Source organism: Sus scrofa, chromosome 6, assembly GCF_000003025.6.
Source record: "Sus scrofa isolate TJ Tabasco breed Duroc chromosome 6, Sscrofa11.1, whole genome shotgun sequence".
NCBI lineage: Eukaryota > Metazoa > Chordata > Mammalia > Artiodactyla > Suidae > Sus > Sus scrofa.
In genome coordinates this window covers 103,411,678-103,434,742 of record NC_010448.4, presented here as the reverse complement: position 1 = coordinate 103,434,742, position 23,065 = coordinate 103,411,678, and the positions used below count along the sequence as shown (strand labels likewise).

The 23,065-nt window shown below is 40.7% G+C and overlaps 1 protein-coding gene across 2 annotated transcripts; it reads left to right on the top strand.

Annotated features, from left to right (window-relative positions):
- Positions 9,953–20,902, top strand: LOC733637 (myosin regulatory light chain 2 protein). 2 transcript variants are annotated; one of them, NM_001244251.2, is made up of 4 exons: positions 9,953–10,078; positions 15,512–15,710; positions 16,201–16,362; positions 20,061–20,902. In NM_001244251.2, the coding sequence occupies exons 2-4, from the start codon at positions 15,527–15,529 to the stop codon at positions 20,231–20,233; spliced, it is 519 nt and encodes a 172-aa protein (NP_001231180.1). In that variant the 5' UTR covers positions 9,953–10,078; positions 15,512–15,526; the 3' UTR covers positions 20,234–20,902. The 2 variants fall into 2 exon arrangements, with proteins under 2 accessions (NP_001231180.1, NP_001038037.3); NM_001044572.3 differs by lacking the exon at positions 9,953–10,078 and adding an exon at positions 14,436–14,485.

The following is a 23,065-nucleotide window of genomic DNA, read 5'->3' as shown; positions in this document are numbered from 1 at the left end:
GGCATATGTCCAGAGGCTGAGAACATTAGCTGTCAGAACATCTATTCAGGACACGTTACAAGACTGTGAAATCAACTTTATGACACCCAGTCAATGTTCCCCCTTGGGAATTATGAGGCAAGATCACTATCTAGACCCAAGAGTTTCTAGAGAGACCAATATCCGGAATTCTTTGGAGAAAGATGTTGGGATTTCGTGCATCAATTCCACACACATTGTATAAGGATTGGGTGGTTCTTCTCACAGCACTTTGAAAATATTACTGCCGCACCTTCGGCATGTATGGTTACTGGAGGAAAGCAAGCTTCTGGTCTAATTTTTGTTCCATTGTAGGCTATTTGTCTTTTATCTCTGGAAGTTTTCCTATTTTCCTTTACCCTTGATGCTCTGAGGTTTCACTGTTTTGTGACTTGGTATGGATGTATTTATATTTTTCCTGGTTCATCTTCAGGGCACTTTCAACCTGAATGAAAATTTTTTGCCTCTTTGTCAATTCTGAGAAACTCTTAACTCATTATCTCCTTTAATATGTTTCCCATAATTCTCATTTTTATCTTCTTCCAGATTTCCCTTTTTTTTTTTTTTTTTTTTTGGCTTTTTAGGGCCACACCCATGGCATATGAAGGTTCCCAGGCTAGGGGTCTAATCCAATCAGAGCTACAGCTGCCAGCCTACGGCCACAGTCATACAATGCCAGATCAGGGCCATGTCAGCAACCTAAACCACAGTTCATGGCAATGCTGGATCCTTAACCTGCTGAGCAAGACCAGGGATTGAACCCGAAACCTCATGGTTCCTAGTCAAGATTCGTTTCCAATGTGCCACAATGGGAATGTCCCAGATTTCCTGTTAAATATACAATTATCAAAATATATCATCCCTGACTTCTGACAGCTTCTTTATACTTTTATCTTCTTGTCTCTGTGTTGTTTTAATGAATGTCTCCATTACTGTCTTCTAGTCCACTACCTCATAACATCCAAAACTGTAACTCTCATTTCCTAATATCTCTATACCCCATACTCCAAACTACTTCTCCCCCATGTTCCTTATTTCAATGATTGGCACTACCTTCTGTCAGAAATCTTGATTCTTCCTTCTCCTAGGCCTACCTTCTGCTATTCCTCTGTGCTACCAGTGATTTTAAAACAATACAATTCTGAACACATGAATCCTATACTTAATCCCATTACCTTCAGAAAATGGCTTAGATGCCATTCAGAATATGGTATCTACTTACCCCTTTGGCCTCATATTTCTACCATCTTCCCATCATATTCTACCTTCCAGCTCTTCATTTAGTCAATATGTATTTTTACTTACTAAGTGCCTATAAAATATGCTAGTTACTGCTCTGAGCCTTGGGGATACTTCAATACACAAAGAAAGTCAAAAACCCTGTCTTCATGGAACTTAGTAGGAGATATAGGCAGTAAACAAAATAAATAAGGCACTTGGCTTTCACTCAGTGAGGGCGTCAAGCATAACATGATCTAACTTGTGTTTCAAGAGGATTACTCCTTGGCTGTGTGGAAGTACTATGTAGGAGGACAGAAGTAAGGAGACCAGTTAGAAGGCTACAGCAACAGTCCAGGCTTAAAAGAGATTACCTTGCTCTCTAGAATGGTCGCGGTAGAGGTGGTGAGACAAAATCATGTTCTCATATATTTTTTAAGAACTTAATCAATAGGTCTGCACTTAACTGCTATTCTAGACCCTGGAGAGACTTTGACTAATAGATCAGATGAAGGTCATGACAGAAAAAAGATGGCAAAGATAAATCAAAGGTTTTTGGCCTGAGCAACTTAAAGGGCTGAACTGCCATTAATTTAGCTGGCAATTATGACAGGAAGAGCAGGTTTTGGAGTCTGGAGGTTTAGGTGCCTAGTAGACCTCCGCATGGAAATGTCAAGTGAATATTTAGATACATGAGTCTGGAGTGCAGGGCAGAGGACTTGGCCAGAGATACATACTTGGGAGTGATCAGTGTCTAAGTAGTATTTACAGCCATGAAAGTGGATGAGATCAGCTAAGGAACAAGTGTCGACAGAAAAGAAAAGAGAGCCAAGCACTGAGTCCTGGGCTACAATGAGGAATTGGGAATTTAGGAAGCACTGGCAAAGGAGTAGCCAGGACAGTGAGGCATCTTGGAAGCAGAGAAGAAAGTAATTCAAAGGTGAGGGAGTAATCATCCTGTCAAATTTGTTTGAAGACTGAGAATTGGCCATGACGACACGGAGGTCACTGGTGACCTTGATAAGCACAGGTTGGTGAAGTGGTTGGGAAAAAAGCCTTATTACAAAGAGTTTAAGAAGAACTGGAGCCACTGAGTATAAGCAACTCTTTTGAGGAATTTTATAGAGGGGAACAAAGAAATAGGACAATAGGTAGAGGAGGAAAGTTTTTTTTTTTTTTTTTTTTTTCTTTTTAGGGCTGCATCCGTGGCATATGGAAGATCCCAGGCTGGGGTCCATTTGGAGCCGCAGTTGCTGGCATACCCCACAGTTACAGTAACAGTAGATCTGAGCCGTCTGTCCTACAGTAGCTTTTCCTATTGTTGCTATACCACAGTTCATGGAAACACCAGATCCTTAACCCACTGAGCAAGACCAGAGATTGAACCCTCATCCTCATGGACAGTAGTTGGGTTCATTACTGCTGAGCCACCATGGGAACTCTTTTTTATTCAACTTTAATTCTAATTTATCCTTTCCCTCCCCCAACCGCCTTTCCCCTTTACCCTTTGGTAACCATAAGTGTTATGGAAATAAGTTCATTTGTATCTTTTTTTTTTTTTTTTTTAGTCCGCATGTAAGCAATATAATATATTTGTTTTTCTCTGGCTTATTTCACTTAGTATGATAATCTCTAGGTCCATCCATGTTGCTGCAAAGGGCATTATTTCATTCTTTTTTATGGTTAATATTCCATTATATATATGTACCACATCTTCTTTATCCATTCATCTGTCCGTGGACATTTCGGTTGTTTCCATATCTTGGCTAGTGTAAACAGTGCTGCTGTGAGTATTGAAGTGCATATGTATATGCCCAGGACTGAGATTGCAGGATTATAAGATAGCTCTATTTTTAGTTTTTAAAGGAGCCTCTGTACTATTCTCCATAGTTGCTATACCAAGTTACATTCCCACCAATAGTGTAGGAGGATTCCTTTCCTCCATATCCTTTCTAGCACTTACTATTTGTAGACTTCTTGATGATGGCCATTCTGACTGGTGCTAGGTGATACCTCAACGTAGTTTTGATTTGCATTTCTATATTAATGATGTTGAACATCTTTTAATGTGCCTCTTGGCCACCTGTATATCTTCTTTGGAGAAATGTCTATTTAGTTCTTCTGCCTGTTTTTTTGACTGGGTTATTTTTTTGATAGAAACCTGCATGAGATATCAGTATATTTAGAGATAAACCCCTTGTCAGTTGCATCATTTGAAAATGCAAATATCTTCTCCCATTCTGTAGGTTGTCTTTTTGTTTTGTTCATGATTTCCTTTGTTGTGCAAAAGATTTTAAGTTTAAATAGGTCCTGTTTATTTTTGTTTTTATTTCCATCACTATAGGAGAAGGTGGGTTTTTGTTTGTGCTACAGTAGTTTTCTATTGTTGCTACAACAAATTACCACAAATCTAGTAGTTTAAAATGATGCAATTTAATTATCTTCAGTTGTGTAGAGCAGAAGTCCAACTTGGTCTCACTGGGCTAAAATCAAGGTGTCAGCAAGACTAGGTTCCTTCATAAAGGCTCTAGGGGAGAGTCTGTTTTCTTGCCTTTCCCAGCTTCTAGAGTTCACTTACAATCCTTGGCTCATGGCGCCTTCCTCCTTTCTTTTTTTTTTTTTTTCTTTTTTCTTTTTTTTTTCTCTTTGTGGCCTGCAGCATGTGGAAGTTTCTGGGCCAGGGATGGAAGCTGCACCATAGCAGTGACAACACCAGACACAACCTGCTGAGTTACAAGGAACTTCTCCTTCCTCCATCTTTAAAACCAGCAATGTTGCATCACTCTGACCATTTTTCCACAGTCACATCTCTCTCTGATTGTCAAATTCTGCCTTCTTCTACTTTTAAGACCCTTTGATTATACAGTGCTCATCGTGATAACACAGGACAGTCTCCCTATTTTAAGGTCAGCTCACTAGAACCTTAATTCCATTCTTAATTCCCCTTTGCCATGGAATCTAACGTAGTCATAGTTTTCAGAATTAGGACATGGACATCTCCAGGGAGCCTGCCACATATGGGAAACATTACAGCATACTTATTGACGGGAATAATCCAATAAAGAGAGAGAGAACATCATGATGCAGGGGAAGACAGAATCCTTAAGAGTGACATGAGTGAGAAAATGGAGAAACTGGTTTTCCATAGGAGCAAGGAGGCCTCCTTAACAGGAGGGGGAAGACAACATATTGGGACAGATACTGGCTGGTGGTTAAATGGGGTATGGGAGCTTGTGGGAGTCATTTTTTTCTCAGTGACTCAGAAACAAGGTCATGAACTGAGAGCAAGAATGGGAGAAGGTGTTGATGGTGTGAGAAGATAGAAGTTATAAAAGTGACATCTAAGAAGTTGCATAAAAGAACTAGGGGAATGACATGAATACTTAGGTAGCATCAGGGGCCCACTTGAGGTCTATGGTCATCCCTTTTTTCCTTTTTTCTTTTTTGGCTGCACCTGCAGCATATGGAATTTCCTGAGCCAGGGATCAAATCTGAACCCCAGATGTGATATATACAACAACAGATCCTTAACCCACTGTGCCACCTGTGGTCATTATTTAAAGTGTGGCCATTCAGATTGTTTCCTCCAGCCAGGTAGATAAAACATTGGTACATCAATTAGTCAGGTTAGGTTAACTGCTCAGCAAACTCCAAATCTCAGTGACTTAATCAACCAAAGCTGATTTCTCACTAAGAAATTTACATGGATCATAACTCCTAATCCACACAATGATTGAATAAAATGGATACTATTATTATGCCCTATTCCAGATGGAGAGGCTAAAGAATTAATTGAAGTAAGCCTAAACCATAATTTTTGTTTCAGATATTAGTTTTATTTGGGAATATTTTAAAATATTTGCCTTATAAGATTAATTCAGAAAATGTAATTTAGTCACTATATTCATTAACATATAGTTCATTAACATATAGTTCATTAGAATCAACTATGTTACACTATGTATTTCAAAAGAGTTTATTATGAATCTTTGTCTTTTAACAGTTGCAGTAGCATTTCTTCAATTAACTACAGAGACAGGAAACTTATTTTCTAGGTAATTCTTATATATTTTGGTTTGGTTTACTCAGATTCTCTCTTCTTGCATCTTGTTTAGTTTTTTTTTTTTTTTTTTTTTTTTTTGTCTTTTTAGTACTGCACCCGAGGCATATGGAGGTTCCCAGGCTAGGGGTCCAATCCAAGCTGCAGCCACCGGCCTACACTACAGCCACAGCAACGTGGGATCCGAGCTGCATCTTCGACCTATGCCACAGCTCACGACAACACCAGATTCTTAACCCACTGAACAAGGCCAGGGATCAAACCCACATCCTTATGGATGCTAGTCCGGTTCATTAACCGTTAAGCCATGATAGGAACTCCGAATTTTAATTTTTCTAAGCATTAACTATCTAGCATATTTTTTCAGATTAACTAGTATGGAAATAATGAATTTCTCCAAATATTATTAATTCCACATTATTTCTTTTATTGCATATCATTCCTGAATTTAGAAATATTTGTGACTTTTAAAAAACAGCAGTTCTTTATGTAGCTTTTAATACACTATTTGTAGCTTTGGTGCTTTAGCTAACTTCCATACAGATTAACTCAAACACCTTTACTTCATTTAAAAGAAAGGAGCTCCTCCTACTGTTTTCCTGAATTAATGCTAATTGGTACATTCTATTTCATGTACAAAAAATTAGAATTCCATTTATATAGGTAATATCAGAATGTAAGCCATGACTCTTAGCATTCAAGTTTCTTAAATAAAATAAAAATTGTACGTGATCATTAGGAAATTACTGACTTAGATACTAAACACAAGTTCAATCATGCTTCTTCGTTGTTTGGGTATGGAGTCTCCCTCTTTGGACCAACAGAGAGAGCACAGTATAGTAAAACAAAATGCGGACTTTGGGTCAGGACACATACTAGCTATGTGCATTTGAACAAGTAACAAATTACCAAATATGTATCGGCAGCCATGCATATTTAGGCATTTTATTAGGAGTTAGAGGTACCTGAATAAGAAATACTGGCCCCTGTCCTCTCTTATCTCTTCCCTGGACAAAGAGAGGCATGAGTTATAATCCCGGTTCTTTTGTTGCCTTTTGGTAATATGTGCAAGTCACTACAGTATTTGAGCCTCAGTTTCCTAATCTGTGAAATGAGGGTAATACTTACATCTCATAGGGTTATGCAAAAATTAAATGATAAAAATGCTTACATAGAATACTAGTACATAGTAGGTACGTATTAATTTGAGTTCCTTTTCTCTCTCTGTTTAGATCTAATCTTAGGGGGAAAAAGGGAGCCTCACCTTGAGTCAGGAGCAGTAGTGTCCTTTTAGTGTAATTATAGTACCCCCTACGTAACTGAATACTATATACTGAGTTCCCGAAACATTAGTACAGGAGTTTTCCCACCCTTGGCACTGGTGACATTTTTCAGTCGAATAATGTTTTGTTGCAGGGGGCTGTCCTGTGCATTGCATATGTTTAGCAGCATCCCTAGCTTCTACCCATTAGATACCAGTCGCAGCTCCTTGGTTACAAAAATCAAAAATGTCTCAAGACATTGCCAAATGTTCCCTTGGCGGGGGAGAAGTCATCCCTGGTTGAGAACCTACACATTAGTGGATCATAAATTCACATATACTAAGTCTTGAGGAGCATTTTTAAAAGTTAAATGGCAAAAAATCAAAAAGAATACTCTAGAAAGTACTGCTTACTGATATAAGTTATGTGGGTTTGGGTCAAAAATTTGAAAGCTACTGTTGTATACTTAACAAAAACTTTCATATAAATGAACTCATGTAATCAGAAAATACCACAAAATAAGCAAGGTAGATATTACAAATCAGAAAATTGAGCCTCAGACCGGTTGAGTGACTTGCCTTCAGGGTTATTCAGTCTCTAAACTTTTAATGAGAAGATGAAAAGGAGATTGTCACCTCGGGGCAAAGATCTCCTGTAAAGTCCAAAAGGGCAGAGATACCAGAGTGAGAGGTCTTTGGTGGTGGGTCCAATCATTAAAATTGAATATCAAAACATAATTTGGAAATTTGAATACCATTTTATCAAGATTTTATTTTTCCTCACTGCTAAACTTTGCTACCCACAGTTAATTGGGGAATAAATAAACGAATGAATGAACATGGACCACACAATTCCTGCTAGTCTTCAATCAGCCAGCCCCCGCCCCCCCATCACTTCCAATCAGGCAAGTTGCTCTCATTAGCTGGAATCTTCCTCTCCTCTCCTCCCCACTGACTTCCAGAATCAGCTCTCAATAGTCCTCCGTGGGATTTTCTACAAGTCCCCAGAGAGGCTGATTTCCTCCTCTATGTTCCTTCTGTAAACCTTATCTAATTCTGCTGTAATGATCTGTTTCACGTTTGTTCCCTGACACTCCCTGTGCCTTTGGCACCCTTTCTACACCCTCCCCTGTCATCCCAGAGGTAGCAACTATTTTCTATTTCAAAAGCCATAAAAAGCACAGCACTCACCACAGTGCTTGGCAGTGTAGCTGCTGCTTAATACCTGTCAACTGAGTGGCAGACAGACGCAATGAGGAGAAAACTTAGCTGCCCCTTTCACCATATGGGACAGTTTTCTTTATGAAGGACAAAAGTGCAAGCCCCAGCGCCCCCTGGTGACAGGCCACCGCTCCGTGGAGGTGTGTGAGCACTGCAGGGTGCAGGATGCCAAGCCAGGCCCCAAGACCCATCATCTGCAGTCCCTGACCTGGGCATCTGGAATGTGTCACTGCCCCATCTTAGACTCTAAGCCATCTAGCTCTGAGTTCCCACCTTTGGTGATAAGAGTCGCTTAGGACCCCTGTTAAATTGACAGCTACCCAGAAGCTGCCCTAGATTTTTTTTTTTTTTTTAATTTTTGTCTTTTTAGGGCCACACTCGCGGTATACGGAGGTTCCCAGGCTAGGGGTCCAATCAGAGCTATAGCTGCTGGCCACAGACACAGCAACACCAAATCCTTAACCCACTGAGCGAGGGCAGAGATCAAACCCTCAACCTCATGGTTCCTAGTCAGATTCATAACCACTGAGCCATGACGGGAACTCCTGCTCTAGAAGATTCTGATTCAGCAGGTTCGAGATGGGAGTACCCAATATTTTGTATTTTTAGATAGTAGCCACCCCCTTCCAAAGGATTCTCACTATTAAAGCTGTTTAGTAAACTAATCATCTTTGTTTCAATTATTCTGGAGAATTAGGAGAGCTACTTATTTTTCAGTGACTTGGCCTCTAAGTGAACTTTGGAATATATTATTGGTTAAGAGACTGGTGTTCCCAAGGTTCAGCGGTTTAGAACCCAGCTAGTACTCATGAGGATGCAGGTTCATCCTGGCCCCCATTCAGTGGGTTAAGGGCCCTGCCTTGCCATGAGTTGTGGTGTAGCTCGGATGGCAGACGCATCTCGGATCTGGTGTGGCTGTGGCTGTGGTGTAGGCCAAGAGCTGCAGCTTCAATTTGACTCCTAGCCTGGGAACTTCCATCTGCTGCAGGTGCGGACCTAAAAAGACAAAAACAAAACAAAACAGAGGAAATGCTCCTGAGGTCTTTGAAGGTGTAGCTTAATCACATCCCGAGTGCATTACTCTGCAGCTTTTACCTTTCTTGTCAGCAGGGTGAGAGCGGCTTTCGAGGGGACCCCAAGCCTCAGAACTGCTCTGGCCTGGTGAGCCAGACCAGGCTCCCAAGCCCGGCTTTGGGGTGACCTGGAGTGTCATGGGCTCCAGCCCACTCCTTCGTCGCCGCACTTGCCAGACTGGACAGAGGAGGGCAGAATTGGGCGACGCAGTGTCTGAAGCTGTGTTGGGAAAGGAGAACTGAGAAACTATAGGCCAGACTTCTTACTCTTTTCACCAGGCACCCTGAGAGGCATGGGCGTGGTTAGGAAGCTCCACGCTGTGGGTCGCGGGTCTTCCCTCAGAGCCCGATGGAGACAGGTTCTCCCTGTTGTCGGGGACTCAAGAAGCTCCGGTGGGAAACAGAACCCCAAACTTTCTGAAGAGGGAATAAGTCTTCCGCCTGCCTTGGCCTGAGGAGATCCTTCTGGGGCAGAGATAGTGGCCGCTTCGCTGGGGGCCCCCGGGACTTCACAATGTTTGCTCCTGACGGAGGGGCGCGACCCTTTATAAAATAACATGGTACACAGAAATCAAATCTCTCGCCTAAAGGCCTCATCTTGAGGTACGCTAGCCGTGCTGGACCCTCAGGAGAACCAAAAACTCCCAGGTCAACCTGAGGCGAGCCCCAGGCGCAGGCGCAGGACTGCTCGGCGCCAGGGGCCGGGCACTCGGAGGCGGGGCGAAGGCCACTCACGTGAGCCGCGAAATATCTCCGCGATTTCCCTACAAGGACTTCGGCTGCCGAGCCCCGCCCCTAGCCGGGCTTTGGAATGTGCGGAGGGGCAAACCCACAGGAGAGACTCACCCATTTGCCAACAGAAAAGGGGGGAAAGAAAAGCTTACTTTGTAAAAGGGGGTATAAAAAAGACTAAAACTTAGTCATTAGTCCCAATGAACCATTTAACGTTTTTCTATGTGCTAGGCTGCCCAATTGATACTTTCTTGCAATGCAGTCGGTCAAAATTACGCCCTTGGAGCATACTGGCAACACCCCTGCCCCGTCGCCCTTCCGTTAACCCAGGCTCACAGTGTTAGCCCAGAATGGTGACTCGACTTCCTTCCGGTTCGCTAGGCGGAGGCCGGAAGTGTTGGATTGTAGCGGCTCTGGTATTGGAAGCGAGTTAGTAGCGGCAGCCGAGGCAGCGAGGGGGTACCCGAAGCAATCGGATTCTTGCGGCTGAGCAGGGTGAGTGGTGCTTGGGGCTCATTCTGGCCGCATACCCGTGGGGCGGCTGATGAGCAGCGGTGCTTCCGTGGTACCGGGAGCGCACCTGGGCAGATGTACCAGCCGCTTCGTGGGTTTCGAGCCCAAGGGCCAGCTCCAGTATCAAAAGCCGGGGGCCGGAAACGGCCCAGATGCCAATTTTGCCAGACTTGGAGGTCAGGAAATGTGGCTTAGCCTGCTGGCGCCGCGAGCTTGGGCGACAGCCGGCCTGGGAAACCCGAGCCCCGCGGATCTGACTCTGGGACTAAGTTTAGTTTCTAACGTAAACTTGCCGGATTCAAGAGTTTGCGCAAAAACTGTAGCCCATTGCCTCCCCCACCACCACTCCGGCGCACCTCCCCGCTGCAGCTGTTGTTGCAGCTGTGTGGCTACGTTTAGTTGGAATAACCACCTCAAATTAGCATCTTCCTCAGCTCAGTGTCCATTCTGTAATTAGAACTTTGTTTTAAGTGATATTTGGGCAAAGGGAGGTTTGGTGTTTAATTTGCGGCTTCAGAAAAATTCCATAATACACCACCACATTCCTTTTGGGTGGAGACTTGGGGTTATATCAGTTTCCCAAAGTGTTTCTTTTTATAGTAGTTGAATTGGTTTATCAAAGAGTATGTCAGTTCTTTACAGAACTTGGAGTAGAAATAAGCGTTCAGGTGAGATTTTAACTTCAGCGCACAAAGTTTTATATCTAAAGGTGAAGAAAGTGAGTATTTCTTAAAATTATTGCTGTTTGTTTCATGTTCTGGAAGGCATTCGATAAAACTTGACCAGAGAGCTTTTTATTTTCAAAAGTGAGGCTTTACTCTCAGTGAACCCCGACAAAGAATTGCCTTTGTCAAGTGCTGAGAACTTTTTGGGTGTGGCAGTCTAAGGGAACTGTTCCTACCTTTAACCGGAAGTTTGCAAAGGAATTGAAAACTTGGTTTAGTTGGAACGGAAGCACCACCCTGAAAATGTACTTTTAAAAAACTGTGGTTGGCACCAAAAAGTTATATATCTATTTAGCTTGGAAAAAGGTTTATTGTTTAAATGAGACAAATCAGTAGATTTGGTCTGGACTCGGAAAGCAGACACTGTGCTGTCGTACTAGGAGGTGTTTTCTGAAATGAGAGTTTTTCCTTAAAGAACATGTTTCCAGAATACTGGTCAATTTGAGTGTTCTGTAGTAGAAAAAGTCTTCAGCTCAGTTTACACTTATTACCACTATAAATGCTGGAATCTAGGATTCTAACTAGAGTAATATAGTGTAATGTTGATTAATTTGTAATGGGATTAATCCCATTTTACAAATGAAACCAGAGTATCTAGAAATTCTGAAAAAAATCTTCTGGTTGCCCTTGGTGTGAGGATCTTTATTTTCCATTTCTCCATCCCTTAAATCTAGTCTTAACACCCTAGTTTGTATACCTCCTTTTTGTCATAAGCCTGAATGATTATCTTGGTATTTGATCAAACTAAAAAAAAAAAGAAAAATCCAGAAATTCATTACCAGCAACACGCCCCTTCCCTGATTAAGGCAAGATTATATTCCATCACATCTGTAAACTGAACCTCCTTGACCATGAGATTGTGTTTCATTCACTTTCTCCGGCATCTGAAATCCTTATGTATTTCATAGAAGCTGCAAGTTTCATACAATATATAGCCCTTCATCCCAAAGTTCTTTCATTGTTCTTTCATTAAATGCTTAAGAAATACTCCAGTCTCCAATTTAGGATGAGTGAGGATCCTTGTAACTTGGAAGTCCCAAGTGCCTTTATGGCAAATCCTCCCGTCCTGCTTAAATTGATGTGTGAAATATCTTCAACTTTATTTTACCCTAACTTATGAGAGTTGTGAATTTGCTAAAGGCTTGTTACATGAAGAGAGTTTCAGTCTGACTTGTATGGGGAATGTAAAAATGGACAGCATACTAGAATCATAATTAGGAGAACAGTGACAGTATCTGTTGTAAGTGATCTGCTCCTTGGGATCATAGACAGCACTGCTCCTCATTTGGCTCCCTCTCCACCAGTGTTTATTCCACCCATGCTTTCAGTTTGGTGGAAAAATATCCACCCTGCCCATATTTTTGAATGATTGACTTCTGAAGTGAACTCCCTGTCAGGTTTCTGGCAGGAGATAAATTCATAGATCAGTGTCCACCCTCCTTGAAAAAGTCAGGGCCCATGTAGTGACTTGCCCAACATCACACTACCAGTTTTTGGTAGAATTACCTACCTTAATTTGTTAGAATTAAGACTAACATTTAAATCTTGTAATTCTAAAGAAATCTTGTAGCTTTTAGGGGTTTTCAGGGTCTCCTCACCCACCAAATCTTTTAGAAATAAAGACCTTTTCTGAACTCACAGTATTTGATAATTATGTACTACCATTGTGTTATTTATTTTTGTTATACATACTGTTAACTTGAGAGTAATACTTCTGGAATGAAAGCTGTGTGATGCATCTCATGAATCGAACCAATCATCTTATTTCTTTACAGTTACCTCCCTAAGTATATTTTAAGCTTCTTGAAGATAGGACACTTATCTTACATTTCTTAATTCTTAAGTAATAATCAATACTCATAACATTTGATGCATATGAGTGTAATTCTACTGATCGTATTAAAGACTGATGATTCAGTATTGAATGAGCTAAAGAAAAATTCTGTGAGACCCTTGTTGGTGCTGACCAAAAAAAAAAAAAACTTTATAACTTTAAGAAACTATCTTATAGGAGTTCTTGTGGCTCAGTGGAAACAAACCCAACTGTTACCCCTGAGAATGCAGGTTCGATCCCCAGCCTCAATCAGTGGGTTAAAGATCTGGCGTTGCTGTGAGCTGTAGTATAGATCATAGATGCGGCACGAATCCGGTATTTCTGTGGCTGTGGCATAGGCCGGCAGCTGCAGCTCCAGTTTGACCCCTGGCCTGGGAACTTCCATGTGCCACAAGTGGGGCCCTAAAAAGCAAAAAAAGCAAAAAAAAAAAAAAAAAGAGTATTTACAGATTTGAAGACTGCATGGTTAAAAGAAACGCTAATAGGAAATACATCAAAATTCAAAGGTGTTACTTTATAATCCGAACTAAGCATTTTAAAAACGTACCTAGAGGCCCCCCCACCAGATTTAGTATTATGAGGTTTTTAGATTAAAAATCAGTTGTGTCAACCATTTAACCTATAATTTTTATCAGTTTCTTTCTTAACTGACATTTGTACGTTATTAGGGTAAGACAATGTCAAACAAAAGACTATTTTTTTATTTTATTTTTTGTCTTTTTTTTTTTTTTTCTTTTAGGGCCGCACCCGTGGCATATGGAGGTTCCCAGGCTAGGGGTCTATTCGGAGTTGTTGCTGCCGGCCTATGCCAGAGCCACAGCCACCCCAGATCCAAGCTGCATCTTCAACCTGCACCACAGCTCACGGCAACACTGGATCCTTAACTTACTGAGCGAGGCCAGGGATCGAACCTGCAATGTCATGGTTCCTAGTCAGATTCGTTTCTGCTGCTCCAGGATGGGAACTCCCAAAAGACTATTTTTAAAGACGTTTCGTTTTGCAAAGATGTGGCACACGTAAAATATTAAAGAGATATGACACTTTGATAAATATGTGCCACTCCTTGGGTTTCAGCCTCTAACTCAAGTCCTGAAGTACATTTAGGAGAAGGAGGAATAATATATTCCATATTCCTTGTAGTTTTTAACACTGCATTTAGAATAGAGGGGAAAATTATAGAGTGCTACATAGTTTAGATAATGGATTTATTGTGTGGGAAGGTGTTACAGCATGAAAATATGCATTCGTGAAAGAGTGATTAAAGGAAGCTTGGAAGCTCGGGAGGAGTATATTTCATAACTTCTATGTCACATAGGGTATATCTTACCAGCAATACATTCCAGAGCATCACAGAAGAGTGCTGTGTTTGATGGACTGGAATTTGTGACTCTCCTTTGTGGAATTTCCTTCTAAAATCTGAGAACAGATTTAGCTAAAAAAAAATCTGAGGCAGAGCTTTTCCAATTGTTTCCATAATTGAATTTAGTCTGGCTGATGTTGTCTAATCAAGGAAAGAATGTAACAACTAAGTTTTTAAAAGCCCTTATGAAGCTGTGCTCTAAGGTCACTTTGCAGTACTGACATCTAGGTAGTACTTCATTCTTTGCAGTCCACAGACTTATTTTTAGAGCAAGGGCATAGTGTTTTGCTACCTCATAGCTAAATGTTGTTTTCAGGACGTAAGCTTTAAAATTGTTGTCCTGGTCAGAGAGTGAAATCAGTACTGCCTATTTTAGACCTGCTTCGAAGAATATAACTGAATTCAGTGTCTTAGTCTCGTGGGTTAGAAGTTTTGCAGACTGCCATTTACCGCTTCAGCTCTGAAGGATGGTACGGTAAAATTTTATTATCTGATAATGATGGGATTTATAACTTCAAATTTGTATAGTCTTAGAGACTGTGTTGAAAGGAAAATTGCCTTTTCATCTTAGATATTATTAGACATTCTCTTTATTGTTAACTTAAATTTTACAGGGATAAATTTAGATTATTAGAGAGCAAAGGTAGTTTCCATACTTAAAATGCTTTCTACAAATGAAATTGCTTTCAAAATTTGTATTGTGCTCTGATTTTTGTTACTTCAAGTGATTTAACTTAGCTTTGAGCACAAATTGATTTGAATAGAGTGGAAATAATTGTAAAATGTAATTATAGTTAAATTACTTTCAGAGTTCTCTCTACTTTTCACTTAGTCTTCCTATAAGTATCTTTCTTGAACTACCTTGATTCCAGAAGTGAGGGTAAGATAAGAAGTGTTGGTTGCAAGTGGAAGAATGGTATTTGCTGGTAAAGACTAGGAGATAAGACCTGTCCCCGTCAGTCAGCTCCGCTTCCTCCTTTCTCTTCACCCTAGAACAGGACAGCTGGTTTTGGCTACGGCTGCAGAAGGATAGACCTGTGGAGGGTGAATTAGGATCCCTTGTGCTCTGTGCACTGAGGGGTAGAACCAGCACTGTTTTTCTAGAATACCGGCGGGTTTCGTTTCTTATTTTTTTGTATCATTTTTAAGCTGGTAGATTGGGTAATTAGTCCTTAAACCAGCTGTCTAGTGGTATGGGGGACGTGAAATCTTGTTGCTAATGCTCTGAGTTTTGAATTCATGTTGATTGTAGTTTGGAACTTGGAGTTAGTAATGGACTGTTGATTAAATGTTCTGACTACTAAAGACGAGGGAACTCAAAGCATGAGTTTGGTTTTTCTCTTGTAGTTTGAATGAGTATCGATATCAATTGAGAGAGATTTTTGCCAAGCGATACTATCCTTCTGGCTAGATTTTAGTCACATCCCTCTGTCACTCAAACATATTGGAAGGTTTGGTTCAACTTGTTTTTTATTTCTCATATTTTCCTTTGTTAGGATTTAACCACCACCATGTCGAGCAAAAGAGCAAAGACCAAGACCACCAAGAAGCGCCCCCAGCGCGCAACTTCCAATGTGTTTGCCATGTTTGACCAGTCACAGATTCAGGAGTTCAAGGAGGCCTTCAACATGATCGATCAGAACAGAGATGGTTTCATCGACAAGGAAGACTTGCATGACATGCTTGCCTCCCTGGGTAATGATCCGTTTTAATAATATATCAAATAGAATTTCTGTAACACCTTTAATGTGTTTTTTTTTCCCCCTTAAGTCCTAAAGCTCTAGAAGCAAATCTAATGATGTTATATTCACTGAGATTCAAAGTCTGGAGCATTGGTTCCAAAAGTGTGGTCTTTGGACCACCTACAGGTTTCTGGTCAAGTCTAAGGATTAGGCCGGGGGCCAGCCATATGTGTGCACGTGTGTGTGCGTGCACTGCAAATACTGGTATTGATTAAGAGAGCAGTATTATTCCTCCTGACATCCTAATGGAATAGCACACAATCTCCAGACTCTTAATACAGGCTGTCTTTATTGGAGAAGACTTTTTTCGAAGTAGTTTTTCTACCTTGAATGCAAATGGCGAAGTATAAAAATGATAATCTTTCTTGTCAAAATATTTACTATGGTGAATAGTTGATGCATTTTGTTATGTAATTGAAATCATGATCCTCTTTTTTCTTCAGGAAAGAATCCAACAGATGAGTATCTGGATGCCATGATGAATGAGGCTCCAGGTCCCATAAATTTTACCATGTTTCTCACAATGTTTGGTGAAAAGTTAAATGGCACAGACCCAGAAGATGTCATCAGAAATGCTTTTGCTTGCTTTGATGAAGAAGCAACTGGTAAGTCTGAAGTAACCTATAAATACCAAGTGAATTTTTTTTTTTGGTGGCATATGAAAGTTCTGAGACCAGGGATCGAATTCCAGCCACAGTTGCAGCAATGCTGAATCCTTAACCCACTGTGCTGCAGTGGGAACTCCTAATTACCAAGTGATATAATTTTTAGTTATGGTATAACAACCTCAAATATGATGATATATAACACCCTCAGATTTATACCATACATTTTTTGTGGGGGGGACAGGTTACTCTATGGTGTCACTCCCTTCACTGCCTCTGCTCCTACTTTTTTTTTTTTTTTTTTTTAATGCTTTTTAGATCCACACCTGAGGCATATGGATGTTCCTAGGCTAGGAGTCAAATTTAAACTTTTAATTTACAGTATAATAGGTGTATTTGAAATTTCTTTAGGAACCTTATGTTACTCCTTTACTAGAATAATTCCACAAGGGTTAAACACTCAGTAAATGTGTGTCAAATGGAGTTCCCTTCGTGGCACAGTGGTTAACGAATCCGACTAGGAACCATGAGGTTGTGGGTTCGATCCCTGCCCTGGCTCAGTGGGTTAACGATCCGGCGTTGCCGTGAGCTGTGGTGTAGGTTGAAGATGCAGCTCGGATCCTGCGTTGCTGTGGCTCTGGTGTAGAATGGTGGCTACAGCTCCGATTGGACCCCTAGCCTGGGAACCTCCATATGCCGCAGGAGCGGCCCAAGAAATGGCAAAAATACAAAAAAAAAAAGTGTGTCAAACGAATATCCTTTACCAGAACAATCTTGGAAAAAGCACACACTGCTGTGAACAGAGATTCCAGTACAATTCTCTGTATGTTTATCAGGTACCTCTCAGCTCTGAGATTGTTTCGATCTGGTGTCTTAACCTTTCCCTCTGGAATTAGATGCCCTGATTTTATAATCCTATTCTGCATGATAGTTGTGTTACTTATATTCTCTAGGCCTCTATTTTCTTATTTGTAAGATAGCCACTAGTTTTACCTACCTCATCGGGTTGTTGTGAGGATTAAATTAAGAAGTGAGACGGTAGCTTACTGCCTGCATGGTGTCAACTCTTAAGCCCAATAGGTTAATTACATAAATGCCACTTTGGCAAAAGTGTATATAGGAGAAAAGATGAGAGGGTAACTCACATGGTGAGCTTCTTGAGAAGGCAGGCACACCCTTTGGTTATACGTTGCTTGGATGAGTTTAAACAGTCCAAGCATAGTTTGGTGATGGAAGCAGTCTCCCCACTCTGGCTTTCTTTCCTTTTTTTTTTTTTTTTTTTTTGGATTTTTGCCATTTCTTGGGCTGCTCCCACAGCATATGGAGGTTCCCAGGCTAGAGGTCGAATCAGAGCTATAGCTGCTGGCCTACACCACAGCCATAGCAATGCCAGATCATTAACCCACTGAGCAAGGCCAGGGATCAAACCCACAACCTTATGGTTCCCAGTCGGATTTTTTAACCACTGAGCCACGACAGGAACTCCTTTTTCTTTTCTTTTCTTTTTTTTTTTGTATTTTTGTCCCCACTCTGGCTTTCAAAGCTCCCCATGATAGAGCATCATTAGGCTTCTTCTGATAGCCTACCCTTGACTCCTGGATCACCTTCCTGACCTCCTTCTGAGCTCCTTTATGTATTGTTGCCCTGACTTACCTCCTCTGTTTCTACCGCCTCCTCATACCACCTTCTTCCTCCATCCCCTGAAATCAAAACTCTGAGCAGTTGTTTCTGGAAGGGGTAGTGGAAGGGCAGGCCGGAGAGACTTAGTTATTTCCTGCTAAAGACCCTTGTATATTGATTGAATTTTTTACTGTGAGCAGGTGTTACTTTTTTAGTGGAAGGGAATAAAACCATGAAAGAATAAATTGTCTTATCTATTCAAAGTCATCTCCCTGGTCACATTCTTTTTTTAGGGCTGCACCTGTGGCATATGGAGATTCCCAGGCTAGGGGTCAAATCTGAGCTTTAGCTGCCAGCATACGCCACATCCACAGCAACATGGGATCTGCGACCTACCCCACAGCTTATAGCAACGCCATATCCTTAACTCACTGAGCAAGGCCAGGGGTCGAACCTGAGTTCTCATGGACACTAGTTGGGTTCACTACTGCTGAACTCCCCATGCTCACATCCTTTATGGAGTTATGTCTGTGTTCTCCTTTCCACCTCCAAAGTATTTTTATATTGCTCTCTTCTGGGACATACACTTCTACTGTAGTTGTGTGCTAATTCCTAATCATCAGTCTCTCCCTGCTCCCGGGGCAATAGCTGTGTGTCTTCAGCAGCACCATGCTCCCATCTTTGTAATCCCTCCCAGCTCCTCCCGCAGTCCCTTATACATCGTTGATGATTAGCTTATGTGATAGTTGAATAACTTGGCTGGAGGTGGGGATTTATTTCTACAAGCTGAAAGTCCAGGATTTAGAGAACCCTTTTTTTTTTTTTTAAATCTAGGATTGAATTAGCAAAAACAACTCATAAATCTAAAGATTCTTTTGTGGACCTTAACACTTTAAACTCATAGGAAATATAAATGTTTTAGCTTAATTTCACATTTAAGGAAGTTATTGGATTTTTCTTTTTTTACATTATGAATTTTACGATCTTTGTGCCTGCATTGTCATTTATCACCTTTGGATTACCGCATTGGTGGTTCTCAGTCATGACTACACATGGGAGTTACTTGAGGAACCTTTGAAAAATACCACTTTAAGTCCCTGGATGATTCTGATGTGCAGTCAGTTTTTGTGGTAACGCTGCTTTCCCAAGTCCAGAATAGAAAGCGTAGCTCTCAGCTCACTACTACACACCCCCAGTGCCTAGCCCCGTGTCTGAGATATAGTTAATGCTCAAATATTTACTCTGTTTTTGCACAACCATATTTGACCATATTTGTTATTGAGTCTAAATTGGAGTTGTTTAAAAAAATCTTTTTATCTCATTTTACATATGAAAAAAAAGGGGAGTTCCCATTGTGGCACAGTGGAAACAAATCTGACTAGGAACCAAGAGGTTGCGGGTTCCATCCCTGGTCTCGCTCAGTGGGTTAAGGATCTAGCGTTGCCATGAGCCGTGGTGTAGGTCGCAGATGTGGCTCAGATCTGGCGTTGCTGTGGCTGTGGTGTAGGCTAGCTGCTGTAGCTCCGATTGGACCCCTAGCCTGGGAACCTCCATATGCCGTGGGTATGGCCCTAAAAAAAAAAAAAAAAGAAAGAAAGAAAGAAAAAGAAAAGTCAGAGGTAAAATGAAATGCCTGTAATAAGATAGCTTGTTAAAACCTTGAGACCAGTATTCTTTCCACTGAAACACTTTATCAGTGTTTTTGATGTGGTATTGATTTTAGTGTATTTGCTTATAGAATAAGTGTAACCAGTCATGCTACTTTAAGGAACCATGAGGCATGGATTGCTTAGTCATACTTTATGGCTTCTCTTTAGGCATAGGGGTTAGCCCTTGTTATAGGGGAGATGGATGTCGAGGGAGCTTGGTAGAACAGAGCAGATTAATGTTATTAAGCATTGGGGCATTTTCTAGGCAACTGTCTGCTGAAGTTGGCTTAAGCGTGCAGAGACCCCATATTTCATATATTTACATGCTTATAGTTCTTAACATAGCTTGTGCCTTGTCAAGGGTAGATGCTCCTTGTAATTAATCCTCAGAGTAGTATTTATTCTGATCCCTGGTTCTTTATTCTTAAGGTACCATTCAGGAGGACTACCTGAGGGAGCTGCTGACCACGATGGGAGATCGGTTCACAGATGAGGAGGTGGACGAGCTGTACAGAGAAGCACCTATTGACAAAAAGGGGAACTTCAATTACATCGAGTTTACCCGCATCCTTAAGCATGGAGCGAAAGACAAAGATGACTGAAAAAACTTCAGATTCCAGCCAAACGTTCCTTGTTGCCACTTTGGGTATTTCTGAGACTTTCTCTAAGAGCCTGTTGCATGCCCTTAGCTTTACAGCCTTTGCCTTTCTTGTTGTATTTATTCTCAGCCATTTGGGGCACATGCATCTCTATAATCAGACTGGAAATGAGACTTTTTGTCATTTTCAGAATAGAAAATAGGGTAATTTAATTTACCAGCTGTCCCCTCCCTCCCCCAAATAACTGCAGTCTACACAGAGTCAATATATTTTTTCAGAGAAAGTTATTCACTCAATTTTTTCTGAACCATAATTAAACTTTATGATAAAAACTTACTTGTTTAAAACTTCCTTATTTATCAAAATTGACTTTTGTTGGTCTTGGTTGCATCTTCTAAAGAAAGATAGGAGTTCTCTTATGGCACAGTGGGTTGAGAATGCAGCATTGTTCTGGGGCGGCTTGGGTCAATGCTGTGGTGCAGGTTCAGTCCCTGCCCCAGGAATTTTCATATGCCATGGGCATAGCCAAAAAAGGAAGAAAGGTAGATGAGGCAAATCCTAGAAAATGCTAATCATGGTTAGACCCTCTCCCTTACTCCTTCCAGTTTTCCTAACAATCCTATCTCCTCTACTATTAATTCTTCTTTTCAAAGAAACCAAATTTTAACTGCCTTTATTGGGTTTCCTGCACTTTTTCTTTCAATTTTTTAAATAATTTCCTGAAGAATTTGCATTTGGTAGTTTTGAATCCTTAATTTAGCATACCTACCAGCATCCCTCCGTATCCGTTCTAAGTCTTTTGCACATTATGTCATTTAAAATTAGACCAGGCCACTGAGTGTAATTTTAATTTGTCCTAATTTTTAAAACTATTTTAGCCCCAAAGTTTCTGTGGAATGCTTCTACCGTAAAGACAGATTTTTTTTGTATTGTATTTCAAAATGTTGGAGGTAGAGTATGGTATTTTTTGTATATAGTTTAACTTGTCAGTCCCTATTGAAATACTGTGTTTGTTTATGCAGAGATTCACTTGAGTTCATGTATGAATCTTTGACATTCCTGACCTGCCCACAGTCAGAACAGCTGAAGCTACACATGCTTGGGAACGTGAGATCATTATTTCAATCCTAAAAATAACTTCTGCTGTTTGCAGGAATGCAGGACTGTTTTCAGAGTTAATCAGGAAATGGTAAACAGTTTCATTTGCTTTGGGCTTCAAAAATCTGACTCTTGAGGATTCATGAGTTTAAGAAAGATCTTGAAACACTGAGGGGAAAAGTTGGGTGAAAAGAGTGGACAAATAGCCTATCAAGATGAATAATTGACAGTTACTCATAACATTTAACAAGACTGTCCTTGGACAAAACCATTACCTCATTGAATAAGCAATTACTAAATGCCTTCAGGGGCAGCAGACCATCACACGAAACAGGATGGGTGAGGTGAGCTAAATTCTTTAACCTCATGAGGTCAGCTTCACAGAACAGGAGTAGAAGGGCCAGTAACAAGACTGCTCTTGCCCCTTTCAAGATTAGAATCTTAGCACCTGCCTTAACTCTGCTTTTAACGTGTTCCTGAATTTCATTCAGTCAGTTAAGCAAAGTGCTTTTTCCTGCCAAGATGCCAAAATTTTTTGTTGAATTTACATTTCAACTGAAAAAACAAAGATCGCTTTTGCTTTGTTAACCAATTTCAAGTGAAGAACAAATAACATCGTTTCTACACAGAAAAATACTATCATTAAAATTATTTCTTACAGTATCCCAGTTTCCATTTCAGATAACTGCTCAAAGAACCAACCACCATTGGAAACAGTGATTGAATGAAATATCTTAAATTCAATGAAAGTGTAGTCTTAAGCCTCCTAATTTGGCAATAGCATTCTCTAGGTAGTAAGTAGGTTTTTGCTTAGGTAAAGATGATTGCTAATAAAAAGCTAAAGCATATACTTCAACAATGCATTTGATTAAAAACAAAACAAAACTCGTCTCATGAAGAAAGCCATACTTGAAACAAACCATTTCAAAAGTTCTGGTGAAACCAACCTAATGGGTGGATGGCATCTGTCCATACTCACCTGCTTATGTGATTAGACTGTGCTTTGGACTTCAGGGCCCAAATTTCAGTTGATCAAGGAGCCCATGACTGGATAACATCAGGAATTGATGAATGCTCCTGGGGAGAAAGGGAGCAGGCCAGACTGCCTTTACGAGACAGGCTATACAAGACAAGTAAAAACAAATTCTGAAAGGCAATGTTTTTTACAAAGCATGAGGAGAGAAAGGACAGCTACTAGACTTGGAGATGTTCTGGCAGGTTTTAAGAAGGATCAGGTAAAAGACAGTAAAAGGGCTTAGACAGTACATAGAGCCACAAACACAGTGTTATTGAAAAGCAAGGGGATAATTTCAAGAGTGAAGAGGTTGGTCCAACAGTATTAAAATCACAGAAAAATCAAGTATAGTAGGATTTACATGAGGCCACTGGATTCAGCAAGCCGTTGGTCACTTCTGCTAGAGCTGTTAGGTAGTTCTGAGTGCAGAATCCATAATTATAGCGGGAAATGGGGACAATGCCTAGGTTTGGAGGTCAGGCCAGCTGCAGTTTAATCTTGTTCTTGCTATATCATGGCTTTATAAACTTAAGGAAATCGTTTAACTTCACTCAACCTCTATTCATTTATAAAATGGAAGTAATGTTCTTGGTTCATAATAGGAACATAATCAATTAATGTATAAAGCAGCATTTTTTGATTAGGAGTAGTATGGCTTTAGAGCCAGACTTGGTTGAGTAAATTCTGATGAGCTTTGTGTCCTTGGGCAGATCACCCCTAAG

Excerpts from the sequence above, each read along its gene's own strand:
- LOC733637 (NM_001044572.3), top strand. Across the intron at positions 15,711-16,200 it reads TGACATGCTTGCCTCCCTGG|GAAAGAATCCAACAGATGAG; the intron begins GTAATGATCCGT and ends TTTTTTCTTCAG. Across the intron at positions 16,363-20,060 it reads CTTTGATGAAGAAGCAACTG|GTACCATTCAGGAGGACTAC; the intron begins GTAAGTCTGAAG and ends TTTATTCTTAAG.